Source organism: Ambystoma mexicanum, chromosome 3p (assembly GCF_040938575.1).
Source record: "Ambystoma mexicanum isolate Mex_15411 chromosome 3p, UKY_AmexF1_1, whole genome shotgun sequence".
In the NCBI taxonomy this organism is placed as follows: Eukaryota; Metazoa; Chordata; class Amphibia; order Caudata; family Ambystomatidae; genus Ambystoma; species Ambystoma mexicanum.
Genome location: NC_090925.1, coordinates 500,452,492 through 500,469,081, shown reverse-complemented (window position 1 = coordinate 500,469,081; position 16,590 = coordinate 500,452,492). Strand labels below are relative to the sequence as shown.

Genomic DNA, 16,590 nt, shown 5'->3' with positions numbered 1-16,590 from the left:
TCCATCCTCCTGCCACATACATCCAGTCCACTTAATGAAGACTCCAGTGAGAATGTTGCTAGTTTCCATGTAATCTACAGAAATTCAGGAGGATTAGAGGACTGTGTCCTCTTTTGCAACCCCTCTGTTCTTGATGATTGTGTAAGTGTGAACATAATGTGAGCTTTGTGGCAGTTTATATCATGGAAGCCTTCCATTTCAAATACTAGTGCTATGAGCACGGTGGCTGCTGCTTCTGATGTTTTTTTGGCATCCATGAAGAGACAAAAGAAGAAACTCCTAACTCAAAAAGGTCTGTTTTGATGGAAAAAGTCTGAACACAAATTCTCCCTCAATCTGTGTCACGGGTATAGATCATGACTCTGCCTTGTCCATACGGATATATGTGGCAATGCGTGGAACAGTAGTAATATGATCTGTTAAGAGTTTATACCCTCAGAAGTGAGCATTGTGTGTTGGTATCTTTTCATAATGGCCAATGGAGCATGCAGGTATCCACGTCCTTGATGCAAGTACTTTGAATTGATAATGTATTCCTTGAAAGCGGTTTCATGTTTATATATTTGTGATACAACATATAGACAGGTTATTATATTTGCATTTTAGGCTTCTGCATTGTATTTTGTTAGTAACTTTAGTTCTTTCTTCTTTTCAGAGGAAGCAGACTACAGTGCATTTGGTGCAGACACTTTAACAAGGAAGAAAAATGTTCTATCAAATGTGCTACGTACAGACAATAACCGAAAGAAACCCCATATTGTCATCGGCATGCCACGAGACTTCAGGCCAGTCTCTTCCATTATCGATGTAGACATTCTTCCAGAATCTCACCGCCGAGTTAGACTTTACAAGCATGGATCTGAAAAGCCACTTGGATTCTACATCCGTGATGGATCCAGTGTCAGAGTAACACCTCATGGATTAGAGAAAGTACCAGGCATTTTTATATCAAGACTTGTACCTGGAGGTCTGGCTCAAAGTACTGGTCTGCTCGCAGTTAATGATGAAGTCCTTGAAGTGAATGGCATCGAGGTGTCTGGAAAATCTCTTGATCAAGTGACTGATATGATGATTGCGAATAGCCATAATTTAATCATAACAGTAAGGCCAGCAAATCAGAGAAATAATGTTGTGAGGAACAGTCGGACTTCTGGCAGCTCTGGTCAGTCTACTGACAGTAGTACTAGCCTCCATGGCTACATGGCAACGCAACAGATTGTGCAAAATTTCCATCCAGAAGAAGTCGATAGTGATGATGAAGACATTATTATTGAAGGCGCGGGAGAGCCCCAGCAAATTCCAAAAGCAACCCCTAACATTGGAAGCCTTGAATCATTGACACAGATGGAATCACTTCATGAAACGCATAATGGTTTCATACCATCTAATGAATTTAATTTCATTACGTTAGTTGATGATGCTGGCATTGCCCCCGAAAAAAGCAATGACAACCAAAAATGCTTAGAAGAAGATGGAACAATTATAACACTGTAAACTAACCATTCTACATTTTTTGAAGGTGCCATTCAACGTTCTCATCTCGCTTTCGTTGATTGTATATTTTGTTTTGCTCATTCTTGTCATCTTTGGCCTTAATGACAGATTAAGCAAGCCGCTTTTGAAGATCTAATATGCAAGTTTTCCCCTATAATTCAGCAGCGCGATCAAGTCTTTTTGGTTTTGCGTTATAAGCAAATATTTTCCAGGTATGATCTTGTAACTGCAGCATACTTATTTTCTAAGTTTTGTCAACCTCTGCCCTTAAGTGTTGTAAATGGCACCTCCTCACGTAGCAGACGGATCTCTGAGCTGTTAAAACCCGATAGATGGTACCATGCAGGAGCGCCCCTCGCCAGATGCTTTTAACTCAACCTTCCACTTTTGTGCTCCTTCCATGCCTCACCCACTTCACTTTCCTTTACTATCATATCATTATCCATCAGTTTGGAGCTTGAGATTGGTGTGATTTGTAAACATCCTGTCTATAGCATAATGAATCTGTGTGACAAAACACCATGAGTGCCGCCTCAGTATAATAGCTCTCCCTACCCCCAAACAATATCACACGAATCTCTGGAACAGACAAGCTGCTCCACGCATAAACCAGTCCTCCACATGCACACTATTTCTTCTTTGCCATTGATTGTTTAGAATGCACAGTTTATGCCATATGTTTGTGCGTGTGCACGTGTATGTATGTTATCCAAATCTCCAAATGATGCTGTCTTATACTGTTGCTCAAGTCCTAAAATGACAACCTGTTGCATCCATGTGAAATGTCTTTAATCTTTACCTTATTTTTGTACTTGTTCTAAAGAGTAGTAGTCTGTTTACTTTATGTATATAATGTATTAGTATTGTCATTCAACACAAAATGTCACAATGGAAAATGTTTGCATACATCTCTTTCAAATAGCCTCACTTAGTGTTTATATCATTGGGCACTTATGAACATTAATTATTGTGTATAGAGTGATTACGCTCTGATGAAGTAGTCTGACAACTCTGTTCTTTCCTCTAGAGAGGAATATATATGTATAATTTGCTTGTAACAATCAAGTATTGGGCTTTCTATTGGGGCCAGATGACAATTTTATATTTCACAACAAGAAATGGTGTGGTAGTTGTAGTAAGTGCCTTTAATCCATGCCTTTAAATAATCAAAATTCCCAATTTTGTGTCAAAGGAGCACTTAACATGAGAGCACAAGTTCAGTTTAAGCGGTCATCCTCACACATTTCCTGATCCATCTGCAGCTAATTAAGGTCACCTATCTATGCTTCACAACCTTTGGAAAGTAGCAGCTCACTTACTCTGCTTAATCCAGTTAGTATACATCTCTGTAGGGCTGCTCCAACCTGCCTTGGTAGGCTGTTGCACACTCCCTTCTGACAATAGAACCATGTCTCTCTTCTGCTTGAGATAGCCCCAGGGATTCTCACTTAGGACGACTGAAATGGACTGGACTGCAATTGGAATCCTCGTTCTAGCAAATGTTAAATCATTTCTCTGCAGAACGTGGCATTGGGTACCTTGAGGTCCTTGACCTACTTGTGGGTTTTACTTCTGGGTGCTGTACCTCTTGTTCTGTTAAATCTGCCTTGTGGTTTCTTTTTCCCCTGCTTGTCTTTAATCTGTCTGTATTTACATTGTGTCTGAGTTCACATTGAACCCTGATCCAATCCATATAGGGCTATGTCTGATTTATAAGACTTCATTGATCATATATCTCTTTAAATTAAAAATATTTAAAAGGCAATCAATCACTATTTGTTGGGATACTCTTGTGTACCCTCATGAAGCACCTATTGGCTGTAACCGCAAAGCTTGTTGCAGGAGGATAGCTCAGGGGCAACGTGCTCGCTTTGGAAGCAAGACGACAAGAAGCAACACGTTCGATCCCCGGTGCCGCGCTTAGAAATCTCTGGGTATTAAGTGCGTTATAAATAACCCGTCGTATCATCCTACATTGATTTTCATATTCGGGCTCTCCTTTCCCATTATAGAAAATTGTCACATGTTCGATGTCTTTTAGATACGCGTAACTTTGTAACCTCAAAGGAATAGAATTTTAGTGAGAATCTTTCTGATTTAGTGAGAATCAGAATGAGTAATTTATGTCGATTTGAAAAAAAGTTTTAACTTTTTCTTTTGAACAAGTTGGGCTCAGGTGTTCATAAGCAAAGCCTTTTTAAAAACGTTTTGAATGTAAATGCTTTAGAATTAAGTCTGCCATAGTTACAAGGATACATATCTACAGTTGTAAAATGCAGCTACACCTAAATTGCACGTCCTTTATTTTGTCTGCATAGCAGTTAAAAGCGGTTTTCTAACATACATCTAACCTGAAAGGGACTGAGTATTTAAATCACTTCTTAACGTATCATACTTTAGACAGCATAGGTTAGTAATTCTGTTCTTTTGATATCTGGTTCCTAGACAGGCATCATTTTTATGGACCGTATTACATTTCAGAACATCATGATACTTTCCCATACTATTACATCTCGTCCCCTTTCCACCATACTTATGGGACATGCAACCTTTGGGATGGGACCGGAGTAGCACCAAAAAGTAGTCCTTTTTTATATTTATGCAAGGGACAAGCGCAGAAGTGGCCTTGCTCCCACCTTCCAATGCCCCACCCCAACTCTCACCCTTCATTGCTTTTTTTCTGTGCGGTCTGGATCAGACACTCGGGCAGTAGTACTTGTGGGTACTTTTTCCTCTGCCTTTTTTCTTGCCCTAACACAATTCCTTTACCTTTCTGGCCATCCCATAGTTGGTAGTTTGCCTCTGCCAGAGCATAAAGTGTTAGCGCCGTCTTTCCTGTAGTTGTAAGTAGGCGGCAGAGAATTCCCATAATCTTTTCCTCAAGTGTCTAGTCCAGACCATCGATGAAGTGTATTTCTACTGCAAAACCCTCTCGATACAGGCACTTGAGAAAAGACTTAAGTGGTGCAAAGAAGTTTTTCTACCATCTGATAGACTTCATTGAAGAGCCACATTGCCGAAGAAAGTTAATGGCAGGGATGAGGATCCCCTATCAATGGCTCAATCTACTGGAGAAACGACAGAGGATCTTTAGAGGGGCTAAAAAGCGGCCTTGTCAAGGCACCCCTAGTAATTGCTAAGCGGTCAGGGCCTACGCCAACAAAACCAGTTTTTCCGAGGTTCCTACCAAAGTGCCCAAAACCATTTCCTCATTAAAGGATTCTACAAGTGCTTCAAATCCTCTTGAAAAGTTGCAATCAAAGGCCTCCAGGCAAATTGCCAAATAGACTCCGTACTCTGGCAATCTTGTGATGCAGTTTACCACTACACCTCTCAGAATGGTGGCCCCACACATCCTGTGACAGCCATTTCCTCTGACATCAGCAGCAATCCTCAGTGATAAGTCGGTTCCTAGTGCATCTTCAGGTAGAGATCCCATTGCAACAAAAGTCAAGAGGTCAACACATACTAGAATGTCGTTGCCTTGTACTTTCTCTTCCATCCAGGTCTACTCCTTTCCACGACATAGACCGGCTAGGGGACCTCTTGTGGCAATTGATTCGTGGGACAAAACCATTTTTCTAGACCAGCCCAAAAACCTCAACCACAAAAGTCAGTCCTTCAAAGAGGATTTTTAAATTAATTTTATGGCATTAATGCACTCTGATCCAATGAAAAACTACTTTAGAGATCTCTTCATGGATCTTGTCTACAATCTCAGGATATTTCTAAACCTCCTAAATCTGTTCCTGCACCTACTGTGCCTCCGAAGGAGCATCCACCAGAGCCTGGGCCACAACAGGCTTCACCGTCAGCAGATCCGAACCTGAAGCCCACACACCTCTTTTGATAAAGGCAATACTGACACGCTGGAAAATGACAAGCTACCTTCAGTTCATACATTCTACAACCCCATTCTTGATCTTATGACCTATTTGGATTTTCCTAGGCCAGAGTCTCTTCTGACTGAAGTAGGTGCTTTATGTCTGAACACTCCAGGCTTACTTTTCAAAAGGATCTTTTCTCGGAAGCTAAAAAACTGAAATCCTGGAGGGAGTGGGTAAGAAGGTGGTATTTTCAAATTCAGCACTTCAATTAAAGCAAGCAAACACCAAGGCTGTTTTTAGCTGTGGCTAATCTGAAGCTGTGGAAAGAATGGTCTGCATTGGGGGCACTACATTCCTGTAGGCAACCTTGAGCCCTTCAAGTATGGTTTGAAGGATGCTAGAAGAGTGGTGCAAGACTTACTTGAATACACTGCACAACCCATGGTTACCTCGGCTAGAGATCTACTGATTAGAGTAGATACCCGATATCTGGCATGACTACATGCCAAAAACCTCACAAGCGACATTCAAGTAAAATTGTTTAGATCTCCCATTAGAGAGTAAGGACATTTTCCATAATTCTACGAATGAGGAACTGACAAAATGGAAAACAAGCACTTGAACAGCAAAGACTGCCAGTTTTAACAAAACCTGTGGCTCACAAATCCACCTTTTCAGAGGCCTGCCTTTCGTTCCCACTTCTTTGTGGGATAAGTCCCAGCACTCAGTTTGTTCACACAGTGTCTTGAGAAAAACGGAGAACAGCAGGTAGAGGCTTCTTTTTAGACCTAGTTTCCTCAACAGCAGCATCCTATTCCAAACCAATACGACCACTAAGTGATGCTCCGGATTGGTCCCATGAAACTGATGGGGGCAGAGGGTATTTTTACCATCCTCTAGAATCATGGGGTTACCATCCCCTCAGATGCATTGTTTTTTTTCAGTTACTTACAAAGGCTCTCGCCTCCCTGTTACTCGCATTGCTCCTTTGCATCCCCCTTTTCACCAGAATGGAACCATAGCTCTATTGGAAGTGATTGGGACACTTATTTCTATGAAAGTAATAGGAGTAGTTCCACTGACTGAGGAGAGAAATGTTATTCTTGCCTCTTCAGTGCCGAACCAGGCTGTCCTTCACACGATAATAGTCCTGTTGAATTACAACCTTTACCTTCCACAAGGAACATTTCAAGATGATCACTCCTGCATAGTTTCAATGTACTCTATACAACAAAGAGATTGGATGTTTGCAGTGGATCTGAAAGATGCATATCCTCATATTCCTATTTGATCTCCACATTGTATTGGAAGTGCGCCTGTCTTAATGAGAATTGTAGGAATTTTCAGAGTTTTGCCCTTTGGTTTGAGCTCATCTCCCAGAGTCTTTACAAAGATGATTTTGCCGGTTGCAGCCTACCTCCAAATTCGAGTGGGCGGGGTGGTTCATGTATATCCATATTTGAAATATTGGCTTTGGAGGTCCCAGTGTCCGCATCTGGTGGGACTCAATCTCAAAGTCCTGATCATTTTTGCTAGCTTGTTCATTTGTATGATATAGGCCAGTACTGTTTGTTATTATTTTGTACTGCAATGCACAGCTTGTAACCTAAGCTGAACAATCCTCTTTTCCTGGTCTGCGCCCGAATACCCTTGGGTCTGCTGCGCATTATAAATAAACCAACAAAACATATTTTCTTATCGCTTAAGCTTCTCAGTAAACTGGTCAAAAGCTTCCACGATGGCCTCCGGAACCTGATTTTCATAAGGTTTCATTGGAATACAGTGTTTGCCAGGATGTTTGTCATAACAGAGAACATCAAACCTAGATCAGACTGTCCATCTTTCAACAATCAACTCACGTGATGGCCTGGTTGTTTCAGAAACTACTGGATTTTAATTGCATCCTGTCTACTACCGGTACAATTAGCAAGGGTCAAGATGAGGCGGACACAGATGTTTTTGAGACTGGCATTGTCTCCTGCTTCAGATCGCCAGTCTCGCTTAGCCCCTGTGACAGCGGTCATGAGACTCAACCTGATATGCTGGTTGAACCTGGAGAATCTAGAGGAGGATGTGCCTTTCTTCGAGACTGTTAATCACATTACAATTACAACAGACTTCTCTTCTTTCGTTTGGGGTGGGGTGCAGCTACTTTTGACTCTAGTGAGGGGGGGGGGCGCATGTAAATGTCCTGGAATAAAGAGAATTTGTCCTAGCGCTCAAAGGCTTCCAGACAAATATTGTGACATGACCACACGCATTTGTACCAACAGTACAGTGTCTGTTTTTTATGTAAACAAACAAGGTGTAACCAAATCTTACCCCTTCTCTTGCTGGCGGTGCAGATTTGGGAATGGGCAATCGGGAGAGGAATATGGCTTCAGGCGGTGATATGCCAGGATCAGAGAATTTGACAACCGACTCCCTCAGTCGCCTGGTGACGACAAACCACGAATTGGAGCTGAATATCAATATTACTGATTTGAATCTTCAAGTGGGAAACTCCCCAAGTTGATTTATGTGAAATGGCTGGGAACAAGAAATTTCCAATTAATGCTTCCAGAGAAGGCCTGGCATTAAACTCATTGGGATATGCTTTGGAGATCTCCTGGGACAATGAGACTGTGTTGGCATTTCCCCCTGCTAATTCATCAGGCATTATGAAAGGTACAGAACACAATGAACTGTAGACTGATATTCATAGCTTTTTGGTGGCCAGTGAGTTTCTGGTTTTCCAACCTTATGAGCCTCTCCGTTTTTCAGCTCTAGCAGGCCCACTTCATCAGGACAAAAGTCTGGTATTAAACCCCACCCCACAATCGCTGAACTTGGTGGCGTGGTACTGAGATCAGCTCACTAGCGCACCTCAGTCCTTCAGATGAGAACCTATTCATTCAGGCTACATAGAAGCTTTCTACTAGTGCACAATATAAGACGGTTAAGTGGCTTCCATTTTTGTCACTGGAATTTAGAAAAAGAGCCAAACCTTTAGACGGATTCTTTAGATCAGGTTCTTTCATTCATATCACAGCTACGTGTATCCAGATAGGTTCTGTATAAATATAGCCTTGTGCCCGTATCTAAGCACTGAAAATAATTCCTTTTTACCTTGCTGGATGTCAACCCTGGTAGTTTTAATGTCATTTTGATAGCCTTTGTCACCCCCATCCTCCTGCTAAATCCCCTCATGTTATACGGAATCTAAATGTGTTTCTCAATGCAATATGTCACAAAACCTTCAACCCCATGGCAACTACTGATATATTAAATTGGTCTCATTGACGGTTGCTTTACTCGTGGCAATCTTTTCTGCAATAAGTGTTAACGAACTGCGGGCTCTTTGTGCCAAAGATCCTTTTACGATGTTTAATCGGGATAAAGTGGTCCTTCAGGCACATCCATCCTGTTGACCGAATGTGGTTATGGAATTTCAGATCAGCTAAGAAACTTATTTACCAGTATTTTTTCCTGAACCATCCTCTGACAGTCTTGCATAATTTGGACGTTAGAACAACTCTTAAATTCTACTTAGACAGAACAAAGGATTTCAGAACTTCTTCAAGCCTAACCTTCGGGAACTCTTGAGAGGTGCTCATGCTTCTAAAGCTACTATTTCCAAATGGATAGTTTCATGCTTCTACTCTGTTCAAGGTCTTCCACCGAAGTGACTTCATGCACACCTTGTAAGGACAAATGCAGCCTTAGTCGCTTTTCGGAAATATGTGCCCTGGGAGTCTATTGCAAAAACAGCTACATGTGCTGCTCCATCAGTCTTGTACAAACACTACTGCCTTCAATTGAGTCCCAGAGCGGACGCTCAGTTTGCGTAGGCAGTTCTTAAAAACCTCTTTAATATGGAATTAAGACCATCCACCCAACACCTATGTTCCAGTGCTTGTGAATCTCCCATAAGTATGGAGAAAATGGGACAAGGAGTAAGAAAGTAACTCAGTTTAGTGAGTAACGTACTCCTAATACAGAGTCCCCTTTCCTCCACATGATCACCTGCTTTCTCCTTTAAAAATATCCTTAGTTGCTAGTAGATCAACCTTAGCGATAGGAAAAGGACGATGCTCTGGGCGTGGCATTGGAAGGCAGCACCAATGCTGCTCATGCTCCAACCCTGGAATAAAAAAAAAAGGATTTGGTGCTGCTCAAAAAAAGTTCTGTTCCAGTCACGAAGGACAGAATGTCCCATAAGTATGGTGTCACCACAGTGAGTTACTTTTTTCTTTTCTTGCAATTTTAAGACTATGCCTCGACACCACCTCATCTGGTAAATATATTCCTTTTATCTGGTCAAAATTGAAAAACACCTAAATGGACAAACATGCTTAAAATGGATCACTCGGGAATCCACACATTTTAACCAAATAATTTTAATGTTGACGCAAACACGGAGTGTGGAATTGTAGAGACCAAAGCATTAGAAAAATAGGGTTTATTTGTGGAGTCTGCTTTTAATACAATGATGTGGTTGGATGTTCAAGTCCACATTCTTTTAACTGTTGTGAAGTTGAGTTTTAGCAGTCCCCCTTTCTTTCATATGAATAGCTATTCTTCCACGTTACTGCTTTGTCTACTTGATAACTCTTTACTGGTATGGTAGTAGCTTTTGTAACATGGCTGCCAATCCATTATACAGCATCCTATTTATTAGACTGAGTCTTATCCCCGTAATAGAGCAGCTCTAGTTTGTACAAGTTATAAGCAAGAGTTTATCCTACGTTGTACTTCAACTTCATGCAACTGAGAACACTTGGACCGCAAAATTTGTTCAGTGCTTTTAACTATATCACTAATGCATCATGATGCATCAATATTATGCCACACTTCAGATTTTATTTAAACAAGTGTTCACAATTCATGTCTTCCGTCTTCTGTCTAAATACAAAAGTGCTTAGAATACACTGCTAAACATAGGAAGATGCAATTTTTAAAGCAGAAGACTTGAAATGCCTGGCTCATGCATTCTTTGTCAGATTTGCAGGATGCTTTGTAACCTAGAAACAATGGATTATATGAAGAGCTACATGTACTTTGAACACTTGATGATTATTTATATAAAAAAGTCCCTAAAGCTCTTTTAGCTAGCATTTAGTTAATGCATACTCTTCTACTTGGCAGGTATTAAGAAGCTAATTTCTGAATCACTAGCAGCACTCTCAAACCTATTACCCACTTAGAACTATGATTGCATCTGTCGTTCTATGAAGATCAGGGCAGCCACGTTGGCTACTCTACAGCTATAACATTTTAGTAGTACTTCATGGTTACAATCTCAAGGTAAGCTAATTCTACATTTGGCAGGCAACCCTTTACAACTCTATAAAGTCTACAATATGAGCGCCTCCAGACACTTTTGCTAGGCAATCTGTAAGCACTGATTGGGAATGGGGGAAGAGTCTGCAGTTGTATAAGCGATGGCGTCCCCAACATTATTTTAGTCCAGTAAATGATCTCCTAGTTCAAATACCCATGCTCCGCACTAACTGTGTTTTGGAAAAAAGCTCACTATCGAACAATGTTCTACTTCAAATCATGCTTCTGAAGGCTTAGCAGCTCAGGCATCAAACGTATGGCAGAAGGGAAACCATGTGCAACTACCATGTCCATTATTTCAACGACTTTGAAATCCACTTCCGGCTTTGCTCCTGGAGCATAATTCCTAAACAACGGTTATGAGAGAAGAGTATTGTAGGACTGGCTCTAGAATTTAAATTCTATCAAGTTTGTGTGTGGTGCTTTTTAAAGTTTATTTTTGGAGCCCTCTAAAATATGTCTTTCTGGTTAAAGCTTTGTGCCGATTCTATCTTTTGTAAAAAGCCATTGTGATCATTCCTATAGTTGTCCATACTTAGCTGAATGCCGCAGAAAACATAACTTGCTGATTGAAAGCAGCAGTATTGATGGACACTTTTTTTTTTTTTTTTAAATTCTTGGCAGAATTTGTTTACATTCCTGGTATTTATTTCATGCCAGGTTTTAATTTCTATTGGCTAAACTTTTTTTTAGCAATTAAAGTGTGTACTTCATAACACTACTTTGTTGAAAGATGTGTGTTCTCAATATATTCTTTTCATTACCTATCCCATACGCTTGGGATTTCTTAATGTCAACAGAATTGCAACACTTCCTTTTGTTTGACATTTTTTAAAATTCGATTTTTGTATGTACATTAACTACTAAGCATCGGTTGTCACCTTGCGAGAGGTATGTCGACGTCCATTTTGTATTTTCCGGCGCTGCTTATGTTCCATTCTTATCAATTGACTTTCTAAAAATATTTCTTCAAATGACTTTCTATCCTACGTCTTTTGTTTGAGAATGGCACTTGGCATGCCTCATTTTTGTAGTCCAACTACTGTATGTATATATATATATATATATATATATATATCAATCTTTAGAATGTCATCAAATTACTATTCTTTGTCGGTCTCCCAAATGTAAAAAGAAATGCCACGAGTTACTGATTGCAGTCTGGAATGTTCTATTCTGTGTGTTTTTTCTGTTTCACTTTTGCACCATTTTATGAACACCCAGTGAGTCTCTCTTAGGACATGAAGGATAGCGAGGAAGTTGCATCTAAAATTCTTCTGATTTCTCTCCCGCGTAACAGGGGTATGGAAACAGACTTCTAGTTTTTATTTTTCACTACTCATTGGCCCAGTGCCAACACCATGTTTCATTGCTGTGATTTGTTAACTGGGGTGCTTTTCCTTGGCTAATAGAGATAGGTGTGATATAGGCAAGGCAAGCAGAGAGGCAATTCATCCTATTGTCGGTTGCCACAGCATAAAAGATGTGTTTCTACATTTGAGATCACACCAGTTTAGTAACCCTTTTACTTACTACTGATATAACATCATAACGACAAAGAACAATGTCTAACTCTGTGGACCGCTGGTTTGCTGCATCATCAGCCAAAACAAAATGAACAGATTACAATTTCAAATTGATAGCTACTAGCAAGCCATAAAGTCACTCGCAACCTCAATTCTGCAGATACACAAAGCACACCATTTCTTACTTGACAAGAGTGCGATATATACACATTTTGTGTGTACCCATCTCCTTAAACTAAGAAGGATTTCCTCAGACAAGTAATCAAGCTCCATAGTGCTGATGTTTGCAAAGAGGAAATGTTAGCACACCTTGACGGATTGGGATGGCATTGTGTTTAATGTCAAGCTTTTGCTCAAAATACCATTTTAGAAAGATGACTTCATTTCACAATTCACTTCAGTTAAACATTGAATTGAGTTGATTGTTCAAAAGAAGAGCACATCTGATTTATTTTTTTGTTGATTTATTTTTTGTACATGTATAAAAGCAAAATTGAGATAACTCACTATTATTGTACAGACCCATATTGTTATTAGAAATTAATGTCAGGAGCTGCACAGCTGTAGTAAATTAACATTTATTTTCAAACCCTGCCACTTATATTCCTAAAGGATTATTTAACCTTCCCGATTATATGAATGAGATCAAACTTGCACTGTAGGTTCCGAAGCTTATACTTCAATAATAGGTAATCTAATACACTGACATTTTGTGCAATGAAAAATGTGAAATGTTTGTTTTGTGTTCATATACATACTTTATTTATTTTGTAAATTGGCAACAGGGAAGCTATGCTTGCATTAAAAGAAGAGATTAAACTTTACAAATAACTGGAAAGAAATCACATTTTTATTACCTTTTTAACACTGGGAAATTACACTTACATTTACCATGTTCAGAGTATTAACATGGCAAATTTGGAACACGGATTATGATGGCAGGTTTGATGCAACATTTTTTATAATCAATAGCCCTTGGGCATGGCTACTCATTATGTCAACTTGTAAATGTTAAAATGTGCATAGATGGTAAGAATAATACACAGATACTGACAAATGTTGCTTTTTTTGAAAATGTGTATTCTTGCAATGTGCATGAAAAGGAATTCCATTCAGAAATGTTAATGAGGCCTGTATGACTTGGGAAATGTTTTTCTATAACCTGTGCAATCTATAGAAAAAGTAAAACTTCTCTCAACTCATACGTTCTCATTAAATGGAAAACTACTGGTCTGTGTGCTTTGCAGTATTTGTCTGTTAAACATGAATGGAGTATGAAGGCTTCTCAATACTAAAATACTTTATCAAAAGTATACTCTGCATATTACTTAAATATCAACTGCATGGCCAATGGCATGATATGCACTTACTGCTGATGGCATTTTGTAAAGTTCTTCCTGACCACTATATATTTTTGTAAATGTTTAATAAAATCTATTTCAGGATGGATGAAATGTTTTAACATAGATTGTTAGATTAATTGTACATATACGTGGTACTGGGGTTCAGTATAAGGATTGTAAAAATATTATTATGCTCTCATACACTACCTCTTTGAATATTCTGTTTTTAAAATCTCAGACATTCTTATAAAAAGCATATTTTGCGACCCAAGTTATGGGACATTTCCGTGGTATTGGAAATGAGAATTAACTTCATATTTTTTTAATATTAAGATTTTGCTATACATATTGTATGCCCCAGGAAAAGATTACTTTTCGGGGGTGGGGGGGCTATGTTTTCTGTGGAAGAAAAGGTAAAGAATTACACCTTTAATACATCTAGAATTGTTTATACTTAAATTACAGAAACTAGGTGATGGAGAACTTTCTGGATGCTGCATAGCAGTGTGACAATATGTTGAAGAAACTATCTCAACCAGGTAGATGGGTTATTGGTGTGGCTGCTTTTGTTTAATGCTCTCTAAATTTAAGCAATGTAAATCATGCAATTTTGTCTGTTTTCTTCACCTGACAATAGGATGTAGCATCCTTACACTTTTAAATACTAGCACAGATGAGGTTGATGTTGTCACAAATTGTGTTTTTTTTTAGTTTCAATTGATTCATCTGTTGTATACTCAAATTGCATTGATTTATTATGTACTTGTCTTGCTGGTGACTATGTAATACATTTTACAGATGGTTGGTGTCTTTTAGCTGAAAGGGTAATGATTAAATGTCTACTGATAATAAGATGAGAACTCTTTGAGTTATGTCTAATACCCTTAACTGTTCATTTTGTAATAACTGTTTTAGGCCATTCAGTTTAGATGAAACAAGCCCTACGCTTTTGCCAATTTCAGTATTCTTCTAAATTGGATCCTGATTTTTGAAAGGTTAATAGACCTGCATTCATTAAACATCCCTTTGAAAAGAACAGAAATTACCCTCATAATTGTTGGGAATACAAGAAAAGGGTGACAGTTCTCTTTTCAATGTCTTTAAAAAAACAAATCTAGGAAATATTGGTATGTGGTATGGGTTCCTTGGGTCTTTCCGAATTGTTGCATGTGTCTGTGTCAGCAATTTGTGCATCTACTTGGTATTTTGACAGTTTGTGACCCTTTCTCTGACAATTGCTGTAAATAGTTTGTTGTATTGAGCAGTCTTTATTGAAATGCAAGCAATCTAGATTGAGCGCTTTATAACCATCTTACAAATGGTGAGCCATTACTCACGTTCACGCTTGTCCTGATAAAGAGAAATACTCTGCATATGAGGCTTATTGTTCAAAATCTTCTTTCTGAACTTCAAATTTCTACTTGATCAAAGTAGGTGAAAAGCCAGGCTGCATCAGGGAGCAACAATCCTTTGCAATACAGAATATCAGTTTGTTAGACATTTGAATGTTTGCTTTTCATGTAGTACTAAATAGTACATTCATTCGAATTTGCAGCTGCCTCAATATTGAATAATGCTTTTTCTTTTTTGAAAAAATCAACACCTGCCCATATATCAGGGCCTCGTATGACCGAGTGCTCTTTCACATTACAAGAAAGTGTTTATATCTTAAAAGCAAATTAAGTTTTTTAAGAAATGATTGTAGGAAGGACATTGCCACTATTTAAACCAATCCAATTCTTGAAGTGTTCTGCCTGCACATTGAACAGGCCAATTCCCAAATTGGACAAAATATATCCGGTTTATTGCTACACTGTTTTGTTTTGACAGGTAAATCTACAGTGGATATTGTATTTTATGAAAGAGCCAGCTGCTATAGTCTTATTGGTGCCATTTGGCCACTCGACAACGGTCCAGTTAAAATGTATTTCAATGCTATGGACTATTTATTTTTGCATATTGTCGGATACATTCATGGAGTTTTAGTTTTCCAGAATTCTTTATACTTATCTAAGCATCCATCAATAAAAAAGAACATGACCAGAATCTTAAGCTTATTTATGTTTGTGGAAATAGCTTGCGTTTTAAGTGCACCTTACCTTATCAGAAAATATTGCATGGTGGCAAATTGAAAATGCAATCATTTTATGTTTTCTTTGTTACATTCTTATAGTCTAACTGTGAATCTTCTGTTCTTTCACATCCTGTACTAAAATAATTTCAGAAAGGTTTGGTTTCTGCAATGTGCATAATATATATATATATATATATATATTTTGGAATTGAATTTTACTTGCGATGTGATTTTTATACAGAAATAAAAATGTTTAAATGAAAATATCAGTATTTTTTCCTACAACTTTATTGTATATGCACATTTATACCACACTAAATGAACTTTAATTTTTGGTAATCAAAAACTATAGCTTCAGTTGTATATTAGTATCTTATATTTGTACAGACTGGAATAATAAACCTATTCAAATCTTAAACCAGATGCCTGTCATTTTTTAATGCATACCTTATGCACAATGTGACTACATTTGTTAACATGGTTTATTTGGGCCTACCCTAGACTCATTTGTTTGTATCTCCCCGTAAAAGGTATGAATTTAATTTGAAGCATAAGATCCCTTTGCATATCTGGATTCTTTTTGTGTTGTGCTGTCTGCAAAGGAAAATGGGATTTTACCTCAAATTAACTTGCATAAATGTCCTTTTGCTTGCTCAATGAAGTTTTTATAATGAGCCACATTCATACTTAAGAGCTCAGAGGGGCTTAAAATGGTTTCGGAGGTAAAGAATGGTAATTTAGAAATAGGTGGAGAAAGAACCATTCAAAGCTAAACCGATAAAGCAGTCCAGTAAGTGACCTGACAAATTATTACAATCAACCATAGATTTATCATTCTGCTAGGGTTTTTTGGCTTGTGTTCAAGGGCAAAGTCAAGGAGGCAGAATAGAGATCGCCGCATGGGCTGCATATCCGATTGGGAGCATAGGTTGCAGGACACTGCTAGGTTTGGTGCTTTCTGGAAGACCTGAATGAACAAGTGTGGTTTCCGCAGCTTCATGAAC

The 16,590-nt window shown here is 38.7% G+C and overlaps 1 protein-coding gene across 1 annotated transcript in view; it reads left to right on the top strand.

The window, feature by feature from the left end:
• PARD6B (par-6 family cell polarity regulator beta) overlaps positions 1-16,004 on the top strand; it is a 213,882-nt gene extending 197,878 nt beyond the window's left edge. The window contains exon 3 of the mRNA XM_069651169.1: positions 656-16,004. Coding sequence (XP_069507270.1) covers positions 656-1,494 — 839 coding nt within the window. The 3' untranslated portion in view covers positions 1,495-16,004. The remainder of the gene's footprint in view (positions 1-655) is intronic.
• Positions 16,005-16,590: the final 586 nt, after the last annotated feature.